The 20,298-nt window shown below is 44.1% G+C and overlaps 6 protein-coding genes across 7 annotated transcripts; 3 read left to right on the top strand and 3 right to left on the bottom strand.

Annotated features, from left to right (window-relative positions):
* Positions 1–64: 64 nt before the first annotated feature.
* LOC6732823 (cytoplasmic tRNA 2-thiolation protein 2) lies at positions 65–1,992 on the top strand. 2 transcript variants are annotated; one of them, XM_039297993.2, is made up of 2 exons: positions 65–1,416; positions 1,494–1,992. In XM_039297993.2, exons 1-2 carry the CDS (start codon positions 213–215, stop codon positions 1,502–1,504), a joined length of 1,215 nt encoding a protein of 404 aa, XP_039153927.1. In that variant the 5' UTR covers positions 65–212; the 3' UTR covers positions 1,505–1,992. The 2 variants fall into 2 exon arrangements, with proteins under 2 accessions (XP_039153927.1, XP_002079936.1); XM_002079900.4 differs by lacking the exon at positions 1,494–1,992 and having other exon boundaries at positions 66–1,461.
* LOC6732821 (nucleoside diphosphate-linked moiety X motif 19) lies at positions 1,425–2,666 on the bottom strand. The gene is made up of 2 exons (XM_002079898.4): positions 2,532–2,666; positions 1,425–2,474 (listed from the first exon to the last, which is right to left on the bottom strand). The coding sequence occupies exons 1-2, from the start codon at positions 2,619–2,621 to the stop codon at positions 1,479–1,481; spliced, it is 1,086 nt and encodes a 361-aa protein (XP_002079934.2). The 5' UTR covers positions 2,622–2,666; the 3' UTR covers positions 1,425–1,478.
* Positions 2,667–2,975: 309 nt separating this feature from the next.
* LOC6732820 (nucleoside diphosphate-linked moiety X motif 19) lies at positions 2,976–4,434 on the top strand. The gene is made up of 4 exons (XM_002079897.4): positions 2,976–3,133; positions 3,196–3,410; positions 3,473–3,815; positions 3,903–4,434. The coding sequence occupies exons 1-4, from the start codon at positions 3,041–3,043 to the stop codon at positions 4,305–4,307; spliced, it is 1,056 nt and encodes a 351-aa protein (XP_002079933.1). The 5' UTR covers positions 2,976–3,040; the 3' UTR covers positions 4,308–4,434.
* LOC6732819 lies at positions 4,407–5,641 on the bottom strand. Its single transcript, XM_016180391.3, has 2 exons — positions 4,732–5,641; positions 4,407–4,674 (listed from the first exon to the last, which is right to left on the bottom strand). Exons 1-2 carry the CDS (start codon positions 5,583–5,585, stop codon positions 4,578–4,580), a joined length of 951 nt encoding a protein of 316 aa, XP_016025544.1. The 5' UTR covers positions 5,586–5,641; the 3' UTR covers positions 4,407–4,577.
* A 953-nt stretch (positions 5,642–6,594) lies between these two features.
* On the bottom strand, positions 6,595–8,203 carry LOC6732818. The gene is made up of 2 exons (XM_002079895.4): positions 7,229–8,203; positions 6,595–7,169 (listed from the first exon to the last, which is right to left on the bottom strand). Exons 1-2 carry the CDS (start codon positions 8,151–8,153, stop codon positions 6,730–6,732), a joined length of 1,365 nt encoding a protein of 454 aa, XP_002079931.1. The 5' UTR covers positions 8,154–8,203; the 3' UTR covers positions 6,595–6,729.
* A 206-nt stretch (positions 8,204–8,409) lies between these two features.
* On the top strand, positions 8,410–10,173 carry LOC6732817 (nucleoside diphosphate-linked moiety X motif 19). The gene is made up of 6 exons (XM_016178071.3): positions 8,410–8,615; positions 8,669–8,913; positions 8,981–9,238; positions 9,354–9,435; positions 9,493–9,700; positions 9,761–10,173. Exons 1-6 carry the CDS (start codon positions 8,526–8,528, stop codon positions 9,961–9,963), a joined length of 1,086 nt encoding a protein of 361 aa, XP_016025543.1. The 5' UTR covers positions 8,410–8,525; the 3' UTR covers positions 9,964–10,173.
* The last annotated feature ends 10,125 nt before the right edge of the window (positions 10,174–20,298 follow it).

Here is a 20,298-nt window from a genome sequence, read left to right as displayed (position 1 = left end):
CCGCTGCTGTTAGGGAACATTTTTTTAAATTAATTTGTATTTATTCGATATGAAAGCGTCAGCTTACCGTCTAATTTTGACACCAAGTTAGATAACACATTTGGCTAGAATTCCGATATTTTGTCTTAATTCATTTCACAACGTATTCATCCCTGGTCATTTCGTTTATCTGCGAAATACTTTTTGTTGTGGATTAGACGTAAGTTATTGCCATGTGCAGCATTGGTGAAGATGATTTTGGAGACGATGGCGCCGCCCACGCCATGGCGGTTGAATCCCTACCATTAGGAATCGTCCTCAGTCCAGGGAATTGCAGCAAATGCGATGTAAACTCCGACGAGCTCTACAAACTCAACTTCCGTACTGCGGAGTGCCGGGAATGCTTTCTAGCGTATGCGAGGCACAAGTTTCGCGCTGCTCTGGGAGCAGCCAAGATCCTGCCCAGAAACGCCGAGGTGCTCCTTGTCTTGGACGGATCCGCGGAGTCGCTCGTGTTGCTCGACATGTTACACTTCGCACAAACACAGAACACGTTCAAAAGACTTCATTGCAATGCACGTGTGGTCTACGTGGAGGAGCAGCAAGTGCAAGGGCGCGATCCTGTGCACTTGGAAGCTCTGCAGAACTTATCAACACAATACGCACCGTTCGATTTCTATGTGATTGAACTGGGTGCCTTACCCAGCTCCATGCAGCGGATCAAGGATTATAGTCCTTCTCTCAACGCAAACAACGAGCTTATCCACAAGCTGCAGAAACTGCGAAGTCTGACAGCGCGCCAGGATTACCTCCAGCAACAGCGCAAGAACCTGATCTGCTCCGTGGCTCAGTGTCTGCGATGTACACACGTCTTTGAATCTAACATAAGTGTTGACTTAGCCACCCAGTTGCTTACTGCAATAGCGCTAGGTCGTGGCGGTAGTGCCGCCTTGGATGTGGCTCTCCTCGACGATCGGCTGTCTGGAGATGTTAAGCTGCTGCGACCTCTCAAGGACCTAAATGAGCAGGAGATTCAATTTTACATACATGCACAGCGACTAAAGCCACTGTTCCAAAAAGGCTCACGTTATGGGAGGGAGCATGGACAGACTGCCAGCTTACAGAACCTTACATCAGCATTTGTGGCCAATCTTCAGCAAAACTATGCCTCCACAGTATCCACAGTGTTCCGAACTGGCGACAAAATAGCTGCCAATTCCAATCCAGAGCAGTCCTCTTGTGTTCACTGCCGATCTACGCTGGACACCGAACTATCCGATACTCTGCTGGCTATTGAGTACTCCAGATCTGTTTCAGAGGCCGGCGTGAGCCTGTACAAAAGCGGACAAGATCTCGAGGACTTGGCCAAGAAGCGACTGGAGAACAAGGATGGTTTGTGCCACGCATGCCGCGCCATACAGGCCGAGTTGGATAGTGGTAACTTGTTGTAGCGCAAGAGGAAATATATATATTTTTTCTATTAAAACTATATTCTTTTACTACAACTTGGCTAGCTTGTTATTGACGAGAGGCTGCAGTGGCAGATGTCCATCGCCAGGCGGTACATTGGAGGCCAGTACGACCTTGTGGAAGTCGTAGACGATATAGCGATTGTATTGCTTGGCCTTTCGATGAAGGTCGTCCACCGATCCCGACAAGACAATTGTTTGTGTACAAGCGCCTGGCTCTTTGGGATAGAGCTCATCACCAGGAAGAACTCCAAACATGTAGTCATCGCAGCGATAGTAGACGGGCTGCACCAATGTGCTTCCCTTGCAGCTCCTTTGGCGGGAGAAGTTGAGAAGCTCCTGAAAGCTATAGAAGTTCATCAGACGAGCGATGTCATAGAGCAGCATGAACGGGAGCCAAATAATTCCTTTCTGGGAGCTCGACCAAGCCTCGGTCGGACTCATCCAGTGGGCCGAAGCCACTTCGTGCGGTTCCAGAAGCAGCTTTATATTCCTGGTGTGCTCATCCAACATGGTGATATAATAAACAGTGTCATATCTCCGATTGGCAGTGGCTGCTGTCCTCCAAATGGACCATTCTTCAAGAGACCAGATATTGGGAATGACTTTATGGTGCCGAAAGAGTTCCAGGAACTGTGAGGCATCATTGTGAACCCGATATTGCCATTCGGAGCGTTCGCTTGGCTCGAGAAGCAAGGTTCTAGGATGATCTGATTTAGAATCCCATTTTTGTATGTCACACTTTTCTGTGCAAATCAAGATTCCCACCTCTTCAAAGGTTTCCCTGAGCGCAGTCAGTCGCAGTGCAATGTCCCTTGAAAAATGGTCACCACCGGATAGAAACTCCGGCCTTGGAGAATCCTGACTGTGATTACACATTTTTAATTGTTCATCGGTCACCCCAAGGGATTTGAAAAAAGTTATCCATTTCGCAGATTGATCCTCTATGGGATCGAAGACGCCGCCAGGAAAGACGCAATGGTTCAATGCATAGGAAGTTCCTTCAGTTCGTTTGATCAACAATAACTTGAATAAAAGACAAGCAGTCAGCAACAAGAGTCTATAATCTTATACTTAACTTACTCTGTAGTCGTAGTCCTCTAAAGAATCCTCTTTGGCGGCTACAATAAGGCTAGCCGAAGGTCTATAAGTTCCAGTTTTAGTAGTCATCATAGTCAATAGTCCATTTAATTTCCAAATCCACTTTTTCAAACCTTTGATCCTAAGTCTCAAAGCAATAAATGCTTGTTGTTGTTAATGCATTAGTCAAAAGACTCGACCCTGTGATACCTCCAACATTAGGTAAGGGAATCAATTAAAATCCTATACTGACTTCAGTGTGTAATTTAATTAATTGCTCACATTAATAAATAAACCTACATATATTTTATTGGCTTACTGGCTTTTTCCCTTAACATTTTCATTTCTCAATAAAATATTTCACTTAAATTAATTTCAGAAGTTTTTTTATTTATAAACTACCCACCATCTGCCTACAACAGGTGGTGGGTATTTCGAAAGTGTAAACAAAATCAGCTGGTGAGCAATCGATAGTACCACCCACTCTATCGATATCGCTGTGTTAACTAAACATGTCAAAGCTTTTGCCCAAAATTCGCTCCTCCTCAAGTTTAATCCTTCTGGCTAAGAACCAAGTTGAAAAGGCCACGTCGTGTGATTACAATGTGAGTTACTGCTTAACGTTAACTTAACTTCACCATGCTTACGTAATCTATTGTTCGACAAGGCCCTCCTCCTTACACGAACGCAGAAGTCCACTTTCATGCCGGAGTCATCGGTGTTTCCTGGCGGAGTTTGCGATGCCTCGGACAGTTCGCCTGCCTGGTTGGAACACTTTCAGCGAAACGAGATCAGTGCAGCTAAGCTGCAGAACTTGGGCCACGTGAAGGGACCACGTCCGGATATTTTCCACACCAAGGCAGATAAGGAATCGCTCGATCCGTATGCATTTAAAATAGATTTTTAGGAAATTGGTCATGTAACTTTCTTTTCGCACCTGACAGATCCCTAGCCCTGCGGCTCACTGCCATACGAGAAACCTTCGAGGAGTTGGGCATCCTGCTGTGCAGGGACAGCAAATCATTGACCTCCACTAGCGGTTATGGAGCGTTCTATGACCAGTTTGACCGCGCCCACTGGCAGCACATCGTCCACAACAATGCCAGCCGGTTCCTGGAGCTCTGCAAGCAGCTGGATGTGCTCCCGGATGTTTGGTCACTTCACGAGTGGTCCGTCTGGCGCACGCCGTCCACGTTCAAAAAGCGCTTCGAGACGGCCTTCTTTATGACTGCCCTGGAACAGGAACCCATTGTTCACATCGAACCTAATGAGGTCAAGGATTGTGCGGTAGGTGGGGCGGTTATTATGCGGAACAAGAGCGATATTGGAAACCCATAAATTGCCTTTCATGAACTATCATTTATATTATTGTAGTGGCGCTCCCCATTGGATTACCTTCAAGCGAGCCTTAGGAAAGAACTCTGGCTGCCCCCTCCGCAATTCTATGAACTTTCGCGCTGCCTAAAGTTCTCCTCCTTAGATAACCTGCGTCAATTTGCAGCAGAGCGTGAGGTCAAAGGCATTCAGCTAATTCATCCTGTAGTGCACAAGTGTAAAAATGGAGTAGTGCACCTCTTGCCAGGAGATGATGCTTATCCCGCCGATCCGGATGCAAGTAACGAAAAAATCGAGATCGATTTGTCAGTCGAGGAATTCCGTGCGAAGGCGAATGCTAAATTACATCGATCGGAGCACTGGAACCAGCATCAGTCGCAGCTGATAATTAACTTTGAGCGGGATGATGGTCAGGTTCATCCATTGGATCCAACAAAATTGTAGAGGTAGAGCCAGTTTGCTCGATGTCACGTGCATTTATCTAGGTTTATAAGGTATCCAACAGGTAATTTTTAATGTTGGACATAGCACTTTTTATCAATGTACAATTTATAAAGTTCGATTTCGTTTATTTACTCTGGTTTATTACATTGTGTTAGAGAACGTTTTAGTATACAATAATATGAGCTAGTCGATAGAATCGACATGTAGGGATTTGATATAGGAATTTTTGTATATGGCATACGACATCTATCTTAAGTTGTCGTGTTAACGCTACTGGCCCTTTCCATACCAGAGTTTGTATAGGTATTCAGCCTCTTCTTGGGAGGCATAGCCGCTCTCGTATCCTTGATTGCCCCCTGGTTTTGGCCTTAAAATGAAAAGAGTGGTTTTAGTGTGCATCCAGAAGTAGGGCTTACACACTTACTTGTAAATTGGTGCATGTTCCGGGTGAGTCCAGATCTCGTGGGGCTTCTGGTGTGGCGGGTTTTTGTGCTTGCAGCCATCCAGCGACCTTTCAATGTTCTTCTGATTGTTCAGTAGGGCAGCAAGTTTATGATCGACCTGGGAGGTGGCCACCTGCACTCCATGGACAGTGTGCTCGATGCTGTTCAGGCTCTCGGACTGAGTGCGGTTCAGAATGACCAGACCCCACTCCAATTGATTGACTTTACGATTGGCACGATCTGCCAGAGCCTTAAGTTCGCCCAGATATCCCACTTGACCCACGATGTTGCGCTGCTGCTCCTGGAGGACCTTCGCCTTGTTGTCCAAGCCGATGAGTTCCCCTATGACGGCCTGCGATAGCAGCTGCTGAATCTCCGCCAGATGCGAGTTGACGGATGAGGCCACCTCATTTAGGTTCTGCTCGTATTTGTTTTGATTGGCAGCCACTTGGCCCAGGGCTCTCCTGATCTCTAGCTCCACTTTGGTGAGATTCCTAATAGAGTTTTCATTCTGACCCTGGATTGCGTTAACGATGGCTGTCAAATTTCCCACTCCGGAGGTCGTGGCTTGGATGCTGCTTTGAACGTTCGATTCCAGCTTGGCTATGGCAACCTCCAATCCAGCAATCAGTTCGATCTCGTCGCGCTGATGCTTGAACTTCTCTTCAATGCCCTTCTGCACGTCCTTCACTTTCTGCAGTCCATGGTTCAGCTCCTCCGTACCTTTGATTAGCTCCTCCACCTCGCCGCGTATCTCGTGGATGGAGTCCAGATCCTCAGCTGCAGCAGCGCATAGGTAAATGCATATCGCTAGCAAAGTCAGTTGCACTCTCATGGTGTTTCTCTGATGGCCGCTCCCCGCTGTGTGTCTCTTGTCGATCCAAGCCGCAACTTAAGTAGCCCAACTTAAGGTCCAAAACGTGTCTTAGACTGGGTTAAGTTCTATCAGTTCCCCAACCACCCACTTCACTGCAGCGGGTGCAGCTGGAAATGCTGCTCCAATCTGTAATAGTGTGTTTACGAGAATTTCCCTACTACTAAGAAGATAGTCGCGAACGAATGTTTTATCACTATCATGTTGAAAAAAATGAACTAAAGCGAATTATGTTGCATGTTGTAGTACTAAAAAGTTATTGGTTCATCGACATTTTGGTAAAGTTAGGGAAAATCCGAGTAGTGTCACGTTTCGAAATTCTTCTTTGTTTCTAAACAGAACAGATTGACCTGGTTTTTTGTGTGTTACGGTAGTAATAATAGCACTGAAAAACGTGCCACAGCTGCTTCTTGTTCAAATTCATTCAGAAAATAGGTCTTCGAAGGTAGTGATAAGGAAACAAATGTTTTCGGCATGCTGTCTGTCGTTTATAAAGAATATTTTTAAAACGCTCCAGAAATTCAAGATAGCGAACTAAATTCAGTTTGTAAAAGTTTAATAAGTTTCCTTTTACAAAGACAGCAGTATACTTCATAAATGCCTATTCAAACATTGGCCAAGATGCCATTTGGAAATTTAAATAAACTTGGATCCTTTGTTATTAACTATTTAAAAATTTATTCTATCTGTTCAAAAACACTTAACAACTAACAATAATAGCATAATAACTTAAGTACTTCAGTAAGGTTAATTTATTTTCCTACAAAAGAACTGAAAATTTCTTTGTATAAATTGTTTTTCATCGCGAAAAACCGTTATTTTTAATAGATTTTGAGAAAAGTATCTGGAAAATGAATGCATATTTTCGCATACGATGCTAAACGTTGATGCATAGGATTTCCATGAAACTATAGAAGTTTTTCTCAAAAGTTATTTATTAATTATTTGTTAGGAATAAAATAAAAAGGTATTTCCTTTGCTTTTTTATTTATTGATAAAACATAAAAATTGTATAAAATCTGAATTTAAAAAAAATGAGTTTGTTAAATGCTTTGAAAAGTTGTATCGGAATCGGTAACATTGGTAGTCCTAGTTAAATCTTTCTTTAGTATCCTTGGGGGAGAGAACTGTCTCCATACCAAATCCTGAAGGATTCTCCGGGCTGGATGGGCTGTGGCTTGTAGATTTCTTCATTGTAAGACTGTGGTTCGTGGTGGGGCTTATGGGGTTGCTCGTGGTTGGGTTTGGGACTGTAATCCACAGGAAGCTTGTAGGACTCAGGCTGGTCATGGGGCAAAGGAACATAGGATGCCGGAGTAGGGTGCTCTTTCTTGGGACAAGGCTTGGGCTTGTCAAAAGAGGTGGGACCGTGGGCAGGAGTTGGGTTCCATGGCTGGTGGTGGTGAACTGGAGCGGACTGGTATGGTGAGCCGTACTCCCAGGGCACCGACTGCCGCCAGGACACGGCGCTGGAGCTCTTATAGTTCTTCTTTGGCTCGGGGGACTGGGCATAGGCGGCAGCTTTGTGGTTTCCAGAATGTTCTCCTATTAATGGAAAGAAATAAATATCTGATCCTAATCTGGTGGCAATAAGGACAACATACCGTGCTTGGGCTCCTCCTTGATGCTCCACACCTGTTCCAGATCCACTTGCTTGGGCTTGGGATGAGCATGCTGCGGCTCTGGGACCTCAGCTCCGTAGGTGGGCAGATAGGACTCGTCGTGATGGCCATATTGCGGATGGGGTTGTTGTCGGCTGCACTCTTCCAGGCCCAGTTCGATGCGTTTCTGCGAGATGATCAGTTCGCGGAGAACAGCCTCCACTTTCCAGGAGCTGTGTGGCTGCAAATGCTTGACTGCATCGATTAGGATGTCCAGGCGCTGCTCCTGAGTGCGATTCAGCTGCTTCAATTGATGCTCCAGCACGTTCAGCTTGAGGTTGGAGTTCTCGCTGAGCTCCTTGACTCCGGCCAAGTTCTTCAGCTCCACCTCCACGTTGATTTGGGAGGTCTCCAAGCTGTCGAAGGTGCACTTCAGCCCATTCAATTGTGGCAACACCGTCCTAGTAATAAGTTTGGCCAGTCCGTCGATGCTGTTGTCAATGTTGCGGGAACTGTGGAGCACGTGCCTCTGATAGGCATCCATCTTGGCCTCGAGCACATTGAGTACCTCCTTGGTGCCCTCCTGCAGGCGGACCAGTTCCAGGAGTTCTGTCTCCGTTCGATTGCCGTATTCCTCGCCCTGTCTGGAGAGGTTCTCAAGGGTGGCCACCAGATTATTGGAGCCAACCTCCAGAACGACAGTCAACTTGGCTAGCAGCTTCTCCACGAGTGTCAGGGCCTTTAGTGCCTCCTTTTGCTCCGCCAAACCGACCTGAGTCTGCTCGCTTACTTGGGCAATCCGGGTCAGGAGCACATTGGCTGCCTGTACGCCCTTCGCATTGTCCTTCAAGAGGTCAGCGATACTCTCCTCCGCTTGGATGCCACAGAGGCAGGCGCCCAGAAAGAAGAACGTGATCAGTACTTTCATTTCAACTGCAAGTTGCTTTCGACTGGAAACACCAAATGCAAGTGTCTTTTGTTGTCCAAGGGCAGAGCTTAAATATGTTTGCGAACACGTGTGGAATGGAACTAATCTATTTGGGTTTTTGTTCTTCTTGGTCGTTTCTGCATGGTAATCTGGCCAGAAAGGTAAAGTTTGAATTTCGCACGAATTCAAACTTCAAATATTCAGCGCTTTGATTAGGTGGCTATCGATCTTTTTTTTCTTTTGTACAGGAGTCGTTATCGTGCCTATCGACCAATCAGCTGATTGGAGGGAACAAAACAACCTTTTGATTTCGTTTTCTTTGTGGGCAGAATTGGACAGTTTTGCTAATCATTTGGCTAAATAAAGGCAGACATGAGCCAAGCTGCATCTCCTACCAAGTGGCGCACCTCGGCCAGTGTAATCCTGGTGTCCAGAGATGAAGGCAATAACGAAGATTACAAGGAAAGTGAAGAGGCCTTTCCCAAATGTGGATAACCATAATCCTGACCTTTCAGGTGCTTATGCTAAAACGCAGTGATGCCACGGCGATTGCGGTCAATCAGACTGTATTTCCCGGTGGCCTCCTGGACTCTGCGGCGGATGAAAGCGTCGCCTGGCTGCAGTACCTCGAGGAGTTTGGTGTTCCACAAGAGGCTCTACGCCGCCTGGTTCTCATCCGCGACGATCGTCCTACCATTCTGGCGCCCCAGGGCACTGGCTGCTACGATCGGTTCTTTAAGCGCTCCCACATTTGGGCTCGGTGAGTCCGAAGGTTGCGCTAAACTCTGTCACATTGGGAGTTTAATCTATGACCTTTGTCTTTTTAGGGAGATTACGCTGCGACTAACCGCCGTGAGGGAATGCTTTGAAGAGGTGGGTCTGCTGCTTTGTCGGAGTCGGAGTCAACTGGATTTTGGTGCGGTAACTTGCGCTCAGGATGTCCCAGACCTGGAGTCGTGGCAGCGAAGGGTGCACAACAAGCCGACTGAGTTTCTAACCCTCTGTCGCGAGTTAAATGTAGTTCCAGATTTGTGGGCCCTGCATGAGTGGTCTGCGTGGGCGAGTCCGGGATTCATACGCAAAGGGTGCGTATGGGGTCATAAAGTGATCTTAACTAAAAGCTGTATATCTTTGCATAGTAATCTAAAGAAAGTCTGGTAAAGTTCTTGTTCCTAATATAGTCGTTATTGCATTTTGTAGGCATGAAACCGCTTTCTTCATGGCTTTTGTTGACAAGCAGCCCGACCTGCTGGAAGAACCTTCCGAGGTCAAGGAAACATTGGTAAGGCCTAACCTTTGAACCCCATTTTCACAATAATAAAATGATGAATTCATATAGTGGCTGACACCCGTTGAACTTCTGCGACTGGCTGATTTGGGCAATGTTTGGTTCATGCCACCACAGGTCTACGAATTGTCCCGGTTGATGGGAATTAAGGCGTATCAATCCCTGTTGGAGTTTGCCACCAAGCGCAGCGGACAGGGAACGACCATGTTCTTGCCGGTTGGCTATAACTGCCAGGGCTCTATGGTTTTCGTCTTACCTGGTATGTTAAATGAATATTCATTGTAATATCCAAATCATTTTTAATAATCGTTTACCCTAGGCGATGACTTCTATGTTCCCGAACCTCACTTGGTTCACGAAATAATCAGTTTTCCTGGATCAGAAGACGAGTTTAGGGCTCGTTCAAAGCATCTGCATCGCTATACCTATGGTCCTGCTGTTCGAAACTTGGAGTTAAATATTCCGCCGCCGAATGGACACTTGAAACCGCTGAAATTTCAGGCGGAGCGCCAGAAGCTGTAATCACATTCCGTAGCTGGACGGGTGGTGACCCCAGCTGCTAAGCTCTGATAAGATGCTAAATGTGACCCCTGAAATGGGGCAGTCACAAATTGGTGTTTCGAAATTATTTTAAGCGGCTTTAGCTGGCCATCAAATTATCACGACGACGGCTCCGAGGAGCATTAATTATTATTTTATGGACAAATTTTAATTAAAAAATGTACAGTTTAAGTTAAAGTTAGTAGGCACTTAGCTTAAGATGAAGGTGGTCCCCTTTCGGGTATCCGCTCTTTATGGCTGGCACATCAAAAGCGCAAATTCATGCATATTTATGTCCGCCCCTTGAAAACCGCAAATCGGAGTAGGAATGAGAATGGAGTTGAAGAGAGCTTGTGGTGGCTCAGACAGTATATAATTTCATCCCATTAGAAATGCATTTAAATCACTTTGTGTGCCGAGACACCCACCCACTCTTCCCATGTTCATCGCCACCTGCCGTGTGACTTTGTGCGCTTTACAGCCTTGTCTTCTGAATCCCAACCAGACAGCCAGCGCATCCACCCCCCGACGTGCCGTTTAAAAATCAAAATCTCAACGAGCTTCGTTCCCCACTGTTGTTTGCTCCGTGCCCGCTCGACTGTTTATTATGCATTGTAAAGGACCCAGGCAGGACAACCCTCCTCAGGACCTCACAAACTGCCAGAGGGGGTCGAGTTTCAACGACTGAGGCTGTGTAACAATTACTTCGTTTAATTTAACCTTTTGTGGCTGGCTTCCGGCGTTTATTGTCCTGCTGCTGTTCATTTAATATCGATTAATTATGCTATTATGTGGCCCAGCGGAAGTAACCATTATGGAGTGTAATTAATGAGTACCCCCCACGTATCCTGGCAGAGCGAAGATTACTCCCACGCATTGGGAATGGATATCATTTTTGCTGAAAATAGTTCTCAAGGAATGGGAAAATTAATATTGTTAAGCAAGGTATGTTAAGCTTTTGTTGTTTAAATAACAATTTATGTAAGAAAGTGTCAAGTTTAATTGTTTATATCTTGGTTGAAAGGCAATTTGAAGCCACTTCATGGATATTCTTTTGTATATTATTGTATGTAGTTCTACTTTTCTGCTTTCCTTGCCAAATTGTGCCCCCCTGGAAACACTGTTCCAAACCGATTTTCTAATTAACAGGCAGCGCAGGCGGGAAGGTCGACAAAGCCGCCCATAAATTACACATTAAATTTAAATGCATAATGTGACAAGGTGTCCGGGTAAGTTATGAGCGCCAAAGCCGCTTAGAATCTACTAAGACATCTCGGGACCCGGGTAATTTGGCATCTCAGGAGCAGGCGGCCCAGAACTCCTGATTTATGCGGGAATGGAAAGCGACTTGGGAAAGCGGAGAAGACAAGACCTGTAATTGAATTTAGAGCTCATTTTCATTGGGCCGACATAATGCTGATTTACGTGGCCGCCGATTTGGTGGAATTGGCTTATTAATTGCCTAGAAGGTGCAAATGCATATCACGTACCATCCCGGCCATCTCCCATTCCCATCTGCTCTAGAAGCCGCCAATTAGGGCGATTTTTCGAGGAGGTCCTGCTCACCTGGCGGTGACATGAATGCCAAAACAGAGCTTGGCCAGATCGATTCGCAAGTAATTGACAACTTCTCACCCGGACTTCCCACGGGTGTAACAAAACACACACTTGTTCCGGAGAGATTTATTTTTATTGTGCGCATTGTTTGCACTCAACTAGACTCGACTCACTTTGCATACCCTGTACTGATACGCAGGGGTGTGATGAACCGGGGGATTTGCGCAGAGAAGGTCGAGTTAATTGGATCTCAACACTGTCATAGCGGTGTTCCAATATATATCATTAAATTAATTATTCAGATAATGTTAAAATTAAAAGGTAATAAGAATACATCTGTCTTTGATTTAAATATAAAATAAGGCAAAAATTAAATATAATGATAATGGTATTGGTAATTGAACTGGAATTTATTTTACCTTAAGGATAGATATATCATGCTACATATTTGTTTATACCAAAGAAACATCAGTAACGTAAAATGTGGCTTTATGATACTTAACTCTTAGGAAATATATTTATTTGGTACTGGGTACCTGTTAGTCTGCTATCTCAACCATACAGTGCTCTCTTCTCGTTTTTTCCCCTCGGGGCTGGTCCGCTAAATGAGTATTACCGCAATAAATCGCCGCAATTCATTTAAGGGCGAGCCGGCTGGCTGGCAACCCTTAAATCACCAGCAGCAGAAGCTGCTAACTGTTGATGAGCGCAGGCGGTCGGTTTCACCCCTCCAGCCCACTTGCACGGATGGCGGCCCTGCACCCCGCAGGGCACCACCCACTATTCGTCAGACCGTGAACCTGTTACGGCATGTCACATTGTCACTGGGGATTGCCCCTGGCCCAAAACCGTGCCCGAATCCCAGTCCCAATCCGAATGAGCACTCTCCGCTCCGCTCCGCTCCTTTCCCCGCCAGCCGTTCGGACAAATTGCATCAATTGACTTGCGTGTTCAACATAATGGCAATTGCGGCTGCCCCCGGAGTGGGCGGGGATCCCAGGTCCTGGTTGGGGGTGTGGCGACGACAGCTCGACTAATGCACTACATGATTTTCTAATGATGTCTTTATTTCCTGGCTCCTTGAGGAAATCATTTCCAGCACCTCGTGTAGTTTTTTGCCCTGTCTAGGAGTGTTAGCCTATGAAAACTACATATGTATGTATAAAACAGATTTGTTTAAGTGCAGTATTTATTTTCAATATAACCCAGTTAAAAAATTTGTAAATTATTATGATAAACAAATGCCCAATTGGATTGATTACTTTAAATGTTTTCATTGGGAAGTTTTTCGATGATTTGATAGATAGAGCTCCAAACAGAAGGTCATGGGTATATGAGACCAATATTTAAAATGTAACTGCTTTTTAATAATATAAGGTAGTTTATAAGAAAAGAAAATGCAATTTATTGTTGCATCTTATAATCAAACCTGTAGAATACTTTTAATTATTTGAATCCATCACTATCCGCCTAACTACACCTGTATTTGTTTAGTTTTTCACCAAGGATAATTGAAAAGCACCTGCACACACACACACACATACACGCACACAGGCACCTTTAAGTGGGCGTTGCTAGCGGAATATGAATTATGCGCTTGCTCCAATAGGTTTGTTGTTGTTGCTGCGATTAATTCCTATTTAGTCCTTGCTCTCTCTCTCTTTCTCTCGCGGCTGGCGCTCTCTCACTCACACTCTGGCAAATGCAGGATTCACACCTAAGCAACGGCCACCATTACGAAAAACACACGCACACACACACACACACATGCAGACGCCTAGAGGGAGGGGATTCCCTGCCCCCCGAAGGACACCACGTAACTCATTTCCAGATTTGGACCTGCGCACAGCGGAGGCTCCGCTGGAAAATGGAGCTTTCCAGTTGCCATTGTCGCCTGCATTGGGGTAGGTGAATGTGGCATTATGTTGTCACCGATTCCAATTGCATTCCACAAACATACATAAGCATACATATACATACATACATATGCAAGTATGTGTATAAGCCATGTTGGTGTACTGGACAACATAGCGCTGCACTTCGGCACATGTGCAAAATGTGCAATTTCGTTAGCGGCGCCACTTTTTGCATATTTGTGTTATCTGCGCAAAAAAGCGGTGACCTTGTAACATTGTTTTTAATTGCAATTGACAATGCACATCGGATACCCGTGGCAAAAGAAGCCGCAGGAGACCGCATGTAAGAAGCGTAAAAACTTCAAAGAAAGTTTCTCCTTTGTCTTATCGCTCCAACCAATAAACTTTACCAGCTGTCGAGTCATTGGGAAAATAGATTCATCGCATTTTCCTCGTCGAACTGGGGACCCTTATCAAAATCGCAGCCACCACTGCCATCTCATATTTCCATTCCGGAAGTCCACCAGCGGGGGAGCGGGATGGGGTGTCGTTTAAGAAACCATAAATTCGACGGCAGCAGCGGATAACGTATGTTTATTTGGATATTAGGCTAAGCAGAAACGGCGATTCGGAAAAACGAGCTCATAAAAGGGGTAGCAGCCGAACTAAAAAGAAAAGAATTGCGAAACAAGACGCACGGAAACCAGACGAGAATGTCTGTCAAAAACTCTTCAACACTTGACTTAACCCGTTAACTTAACAGTGCAGGATATGTTACTGTGGAAAATGTATCTGAAGAGTAAAGGCCTCAAAGTATCTTTACACTTTAAAAGTATTTAACATATAAAAGAAAGTTTTAGCGCCAACTTATCATACATATATTTTTACTTTTTTACTAACTTACTTTTTTACTAAATACTAACTAAATCTTAGACGGTATATATTGTTAACAATATAGCATTATTGTTTTGGCCTCAATTAAACTAGAAAACCATCGATAAAAACGTATCTTACTGAAGCGCGCTGTCTTGCCCCATATGTCAAATAGAAATTTTCAGATGCGGAGGGTGGTGCTTCTCTGTGTGCGCGGCATACAAATATGAATTGTAATAGATTTAGATATGAATCAGACATAACAGACATATGTACGGACAGATAGGCAACTCCAAGAAGGTTTGGTCAATTGAAAGGAGCAGTTCCAGCGGAAAAGCCATGGAAATTGTGGGCGAAGCCGCTTTCTTTGAAGCAGATCGAAAGAAAATTACAAAAATATTCTTTAAAACGACACAAAGGCAAATATTAATTTTCCATTTGATGGTGAATGGGGATAATACAGTTTAAGCCAAATGAACTGGCCGCCTCAGTGGAAAGTCTCACACAGGCAGCGAGCGACTTGGAGTTTAAAGTTTCCGCCGCTGAAAAATGTTAAAAAATTCCTCACCACATTGAGCGTATCGAATTCGACACCCAACGAAGTTTTTGGCCCTTTTTTCGCTATTATAAATTATATGGCACTTGCCACGTGTCGCTGATTTGTACGGGTGAAGTGTGAAATATTCCGGAAAGGACTCCATATTGCTCCCTGCCCTCCAGTCGTCGTCAAGCTGCCGATGCGTGAAATATTCTTCGCTCCTTAGCTTGGCAGCAAAAAAATTTAATTCGTGCGGAAATTCAACCAATTTAAAAGGAACACACACGACTAGCAGGTCACGCCCTCTTTTCTCGGTTCTCCGTCGACTTCATTGTATCCTTTTTTTTCCTTCGGCTGCCAGGGAAGGGGCGGATTGCTTAATCCGTTTTATTGTGGTAATAAAACTACGATACAAATTGTTTGAATGGGATTGAACAACATTTGAATTGAGCATGAAATGATGCCGGTGGTTCCTCGACTGCCTTTCTTGACTGGTCCTTCTGCATCGACTGCTCCAATGGTTCCCAGTCGATATTTATGGATTTTTTGTGGCTCATTTTGGGGTACATTTGGAAACAAATGTTAAAGTCTTGTCTTGAATTCTTCTTCAAATGGCTTGTGTTCTGATTGACTTCTTTTGGCCAAATAATCTGGATTTTACTTAAGGAAATATCACTGATGTCATATTAAAATACTACCTTAATAATTGCAAAACTCTGCACTTTATTAGTATAAACTTAGACTCCCATAAGTATGCTACAAAATATTCTCAATAAAATCCGAGTTATTTTGTTGATCAAATATTTTTCCATCATATTTCACATCGTTGCCGTTTATAAACCATCCATAAAACTGGACTTTTAATTACCAGGATTAAGGGCATTACTATGCAAATATGTGCTGCATTAAAGGAGTTTATATCCAATAAAACTGCCGGAAGAAACAAGGTCAAACCGGCAGCAGCCTCGTGGGTGATGCCACTGACCATCCTGGTCAATGGGGATTTAATCTACATGTTTATGGCTATTTGCGTTTTGACCTCCGCCATTTGAGACACCATTCGAGAGATAAGCCATAATTTGATTAAGCCGGCCACCTTCCCACCCGGATATGTATGTATGTTTACTTTCGCCCCTGCACCCCTTTCTGTGTTAAGTGAATAAAAATATGTAAAAGCATAACTCAAACATGGTCCGGCCAAGGGACTTAGGCGCATCACCAGAGGCCGCTGGGCCGTAAAACCCCGGGCATAAACTGCGGTCAACTTGACCAGGCATGTGTGAGCGGGCTTGTTTAACCAGCGATTATGGAAATGGTCCCTTGCTCCCAAAGATCTGCTCGACCAGATAGCTCGAATGACACGTAGCCGGGGCTGGACACCATCAGCGTGGCAGAGAACCGGGAAAAGGACACCAGCAAGGACCCGCATGAAGGGCGGGAAACCCTCTAAAAAATATCTGTTCACACATGTGGGCGGCGTTGGGTGGCGAAAGCCACGTTCACTGCAGTCACGTGTGAGATTCTTTTTTCTCTGTGTGCCGCCCTTCCTCCAAGGACATAAATTGCACTTTCCGGGCGAAGTTTGTACACTGAAAAATGCATGATGGTACTATTAGTTAGATTAGAAATTATTGGAGCAGCAAACTTATTTAAGTCATTACAATATTGATGATTTCAGTCTTATGAGCATTGAAAAATCTTATTTTTCATTTTGATTCATTTTCAGATGACTGTTTTCTCTGAGTGCAATTGTGATACTTCCACTTTTCCCTCAGCGCTATTTAAACTAAATCAAGTCCCTGTATATATCAGCGTCAAATTGGCCAGCCAAAGACTAGAGTCTCGTCCCGAGCAGATGACACATAAAAATAATCATAAACGTTTATCACATATCCAGCGGACAATGCAAAGGATGCGGAGGGCGGGGCAACAGGAGAAAGGAATTTGATGAAAAGGATACCGGCAATTGGAGTCGGACATCGGGAACCAGAAAGGAAGACGGAACGTGATGTTTGGTCGCATGCAGTTGGGCAATCGATGTGGGTCACATCCTTACCAGGTTGACCGGAAAACTGATTGGGAAGGAAGGCAAAAGGAAATATCATATAGACAAATATGATACATGGGATATTCATAAAAGAAAGTTTTAAAGTTTAATGGCTGCATAAAAACAATTTGTGTATGGACTCCATACTATGGAGGGTAGGACAAGTTACTGTTTCGTAACAATTAAACTATGTATCTTAGGGATACAAATAATTATATGCTTTTTAGAAACCTAACCACCAAGCGACCCCAACAGTCGAAAATCTGCAATTTCAATAGCCGAAATTGCACTTAAGTGACTTTCAACTGGCAACTTCCGCTTTGCATTCGCCATCGAGACATTGGCAGTCAGCAAATCACACGTCACATCACATAATTTCCCACCACATGTGGGTGGTTGCTTTTGAAAGGGGCATGTGTCAACATTGTTGGCGAAACAATGAGCACTTAACAAGCCAGAAGCAACAGTGATTTCACCTTTCCACACACACGAAGACCAATCTGAGTGCTGGCAACCGCATGTGCAGCGTCTCCTTTCGGGCCGGCAATTAAATTTGGCCAGAACGAAAAGTAAATGAGGGTCATTACGCTGCTGGCCAGTTCTCGGTCGGCTTATCGATGGGCATTTCCATGTACAGATGTATCTACATTCTGCCCGGAGACATTGTTGTTCTCCTGCTGGATGTGTGCTAATCTCTTAATGCGTTTAGCGCACATTTCTATTTGCTTAATGAATTGTTACCGAATACATTCATTACCGTATACACACACTGCCGATTCGCTGCTATTCATTTATTCACTGCGCCGGGTCATTTGTCGACGTTTGTCTTTTGATTTAGAACGGTCTGGGGTTTGGCTTGGGATTGGGATTGGGATTGGGATTGGATATGTGTGTAGGGGTATGGGTCAATTCCGATATCGAACGGTGTGGCAAAGTGGAAAGCGGGTCAAAAGGGGGCCAAAAAGGGGGGAGGAGTCGGTGGCAGAAGTTGGCCATTGGGGCAGCTCAATTAGGTTGATTGCTCGCCGTGCTGCATGGTCATGGTCAAGTTCTCTGCTGGTCCAAAGACTGCAAAAATGATCAAATATCCATAAACATTTACGTGGAAAAACAAATTATGTATCTTGTATCTAAATGTAACATTGATTATGGTTTTCAAATAACCTCTGAAATGTTTTTAAACATCAAGAAACCATAATCATACAATAGTTAAGTTAACTACTTGCTGAAAATTTTATTTACGTGGATACAATAAATCTCTAGGTAGAGATAATATAAGGGTGTAATACTTATAGGATGCTATTTGATCATGATTGCACTCAATATTCCCCCAGTCCACTTCCCGATCAAATAACTATGTTATGTAAGCCATAAATGAGGCAATTAACATCCCCAATATAACACATTATGCACATAGACAAGTTTTAAAACAATACTTTCGATTACTTCCACCCACATATGTATGTACATACATACATCCTCCCCGAAAAGCGATTTCCATTTCAAGATCACGCTCCACTAAACAGAAAGAAGGGCCAAAGTAGCCAAATCGAAATCAGCAAGTGACTTACTTTGGCCCTCAGTTGTTGGATGGCTTACTAACTGCAGCCACAACATCTATCTATAAACAATAATTTTATTACCCGGTCGCAGGGGGTGGGTGGGGGTGATGTGAGCGATATGCAGCGATTGGCCACGGCATAAATTACAATCAAAATGAATTGATATGCGTGTTAATAAAGGGGAGCCGGGATGAACGGAGGAAGGCAGCAGACAGGACCGAAACAGGAGCAGGAACAGGAAGTAGTCAGCTTGGCAGCCACCACGGAATGGCGGCATTTCGATTTTACGCTTTTATGATTTCCCGGCTTGCTGGCGATGGAGAGGGGGGGAAATCCATGCAGGGGGCATGGGGAAAACTGTGTGCGTCTGAGTCGACGGGCCTCTTAATTAATAAGCCTGGCCAGAAGTTGTGTGTGTTTGTTGGCTAAATATTTGCCCTGGCATAAATTAAATCGAAATGTTCGGCCAGGTACAGTCGCACCAGCAACACTCGAGCGTCGATAACACAAAGAGGAAGAGCGAGAGAGAGAGAGAGAGCGAGAGGTGGACAATCGAATTATTCAGCTGCAGATTGTATAATTATCGGGGCGGTCTTAATGGCAGTGTAATTCAATATTAATTAAATCATCAAATTGCATTAACAGCCGTCGACGAGAACAATAAATAAATTAAGCGGCGAATTGACGGAATGCTGATCCCTGCAATTGATTCAGTTTTTTCCTTCTCGAGTCGCGTTTATTGCCAAATCAGCAGTTTCAATTTTGCGCAAAAGTTTTTTTCGGCTTCAATCAGTTTTTAAGTTGCTTGCTCTGATAACAATATGTTGGCGAAAAACGCAAATTGATTTATTTCACTAAAACAAAAAGAATATATAAATTGTTTTGCAACCTCATTATGAGCGCATGTCGCGCGTGCAATTTGTTGTAAATTGTAATTTAGTTGCGGGCATTCGCAGTGAAAGAGCGCTCGACTTAAAGTCGCTATTTTGCCGAGCAAATCAAATTTGTTGTTATTATTGTTAACGTTTTTTTTTTATTTTTTGTTTTAGTTTTCCGCCCTGGGTTCATCGACCGACAGCGTCGACCTCAGAATGCTGACACGAGCGGTTGAAAGTCCCCCCTCACACGCCTCGTGTTGCAATCTCCGTCTCCGGTATACTTCACTACTTTTTCCATTATTTTTACATTTTTTCTAATCAGCACTAATCAAGTAAGACTGAGGTGATGCATTCTCGTGAGTAAATTAGTCTCAGATCTATCAATGATTAATTAAATTCATGTGAATGTGTATGCTCTGGTAAAGCAATTCCTTGCAATTTGAGCAACTGAACTAAGGAACCCCTATTTATAAACTATATTTCCAAACATATCATGTCACCAAAAGCCACATAACTTAATAAACAACCAAACACGAAATCAGAACACTACCCTGTTGAATTCAGCACCCGATCGCCGATCACAAAGTTCCTATTGCACTTGTCTGACTTTTGTAGTCTTTGGATATCACGTATACGTTTAAATATCTATATATATACGAGCATACGATCGGAACGTGAGGAAAGCCGTTGTTTATGTTCCCACGGCTATTGCACCATTTCGAGGTAACTGAGAGTCTACAAACAATCCGAAAATTATTTAGATATCGGTGTTTACAAGACGGGAATCGGAAAAGTAAAATGGTTTGGGTGCATATAATGTTTCATATTTTAATCTAATTTATACTACATTGACTTAGTTTTGACTTATCCGACAGTTCATTGCATATTTAAGTTTGCGTAGTTCCAAGAATACTCGCCATGAGATCCAATCTTCTAGGATTCTACATCTATCTGGGCTCTGGACCCAGAAACACTCTTATCAAAGAAGCTGTGGCTTATCTGTGAA

The sequence above is a fragment of the Drosophila simulans genome, chromosome 2L, assembly GCF_016746395.2.
Source record: "Drosophila simulans strain w501 chromosome 2L, Prin_Dsim_3.1, whole genome shotgun sequence".
Classification (NCBI taxonomy): Eukaryota; Metazoa; Arthropoda; class Insecta; order Diptera; family Drosophilidae; genus Drosophila; species Drosophila simulans.
This window is presented reverse-complemented; position numbering and strand designations above follow the sequence as displayed.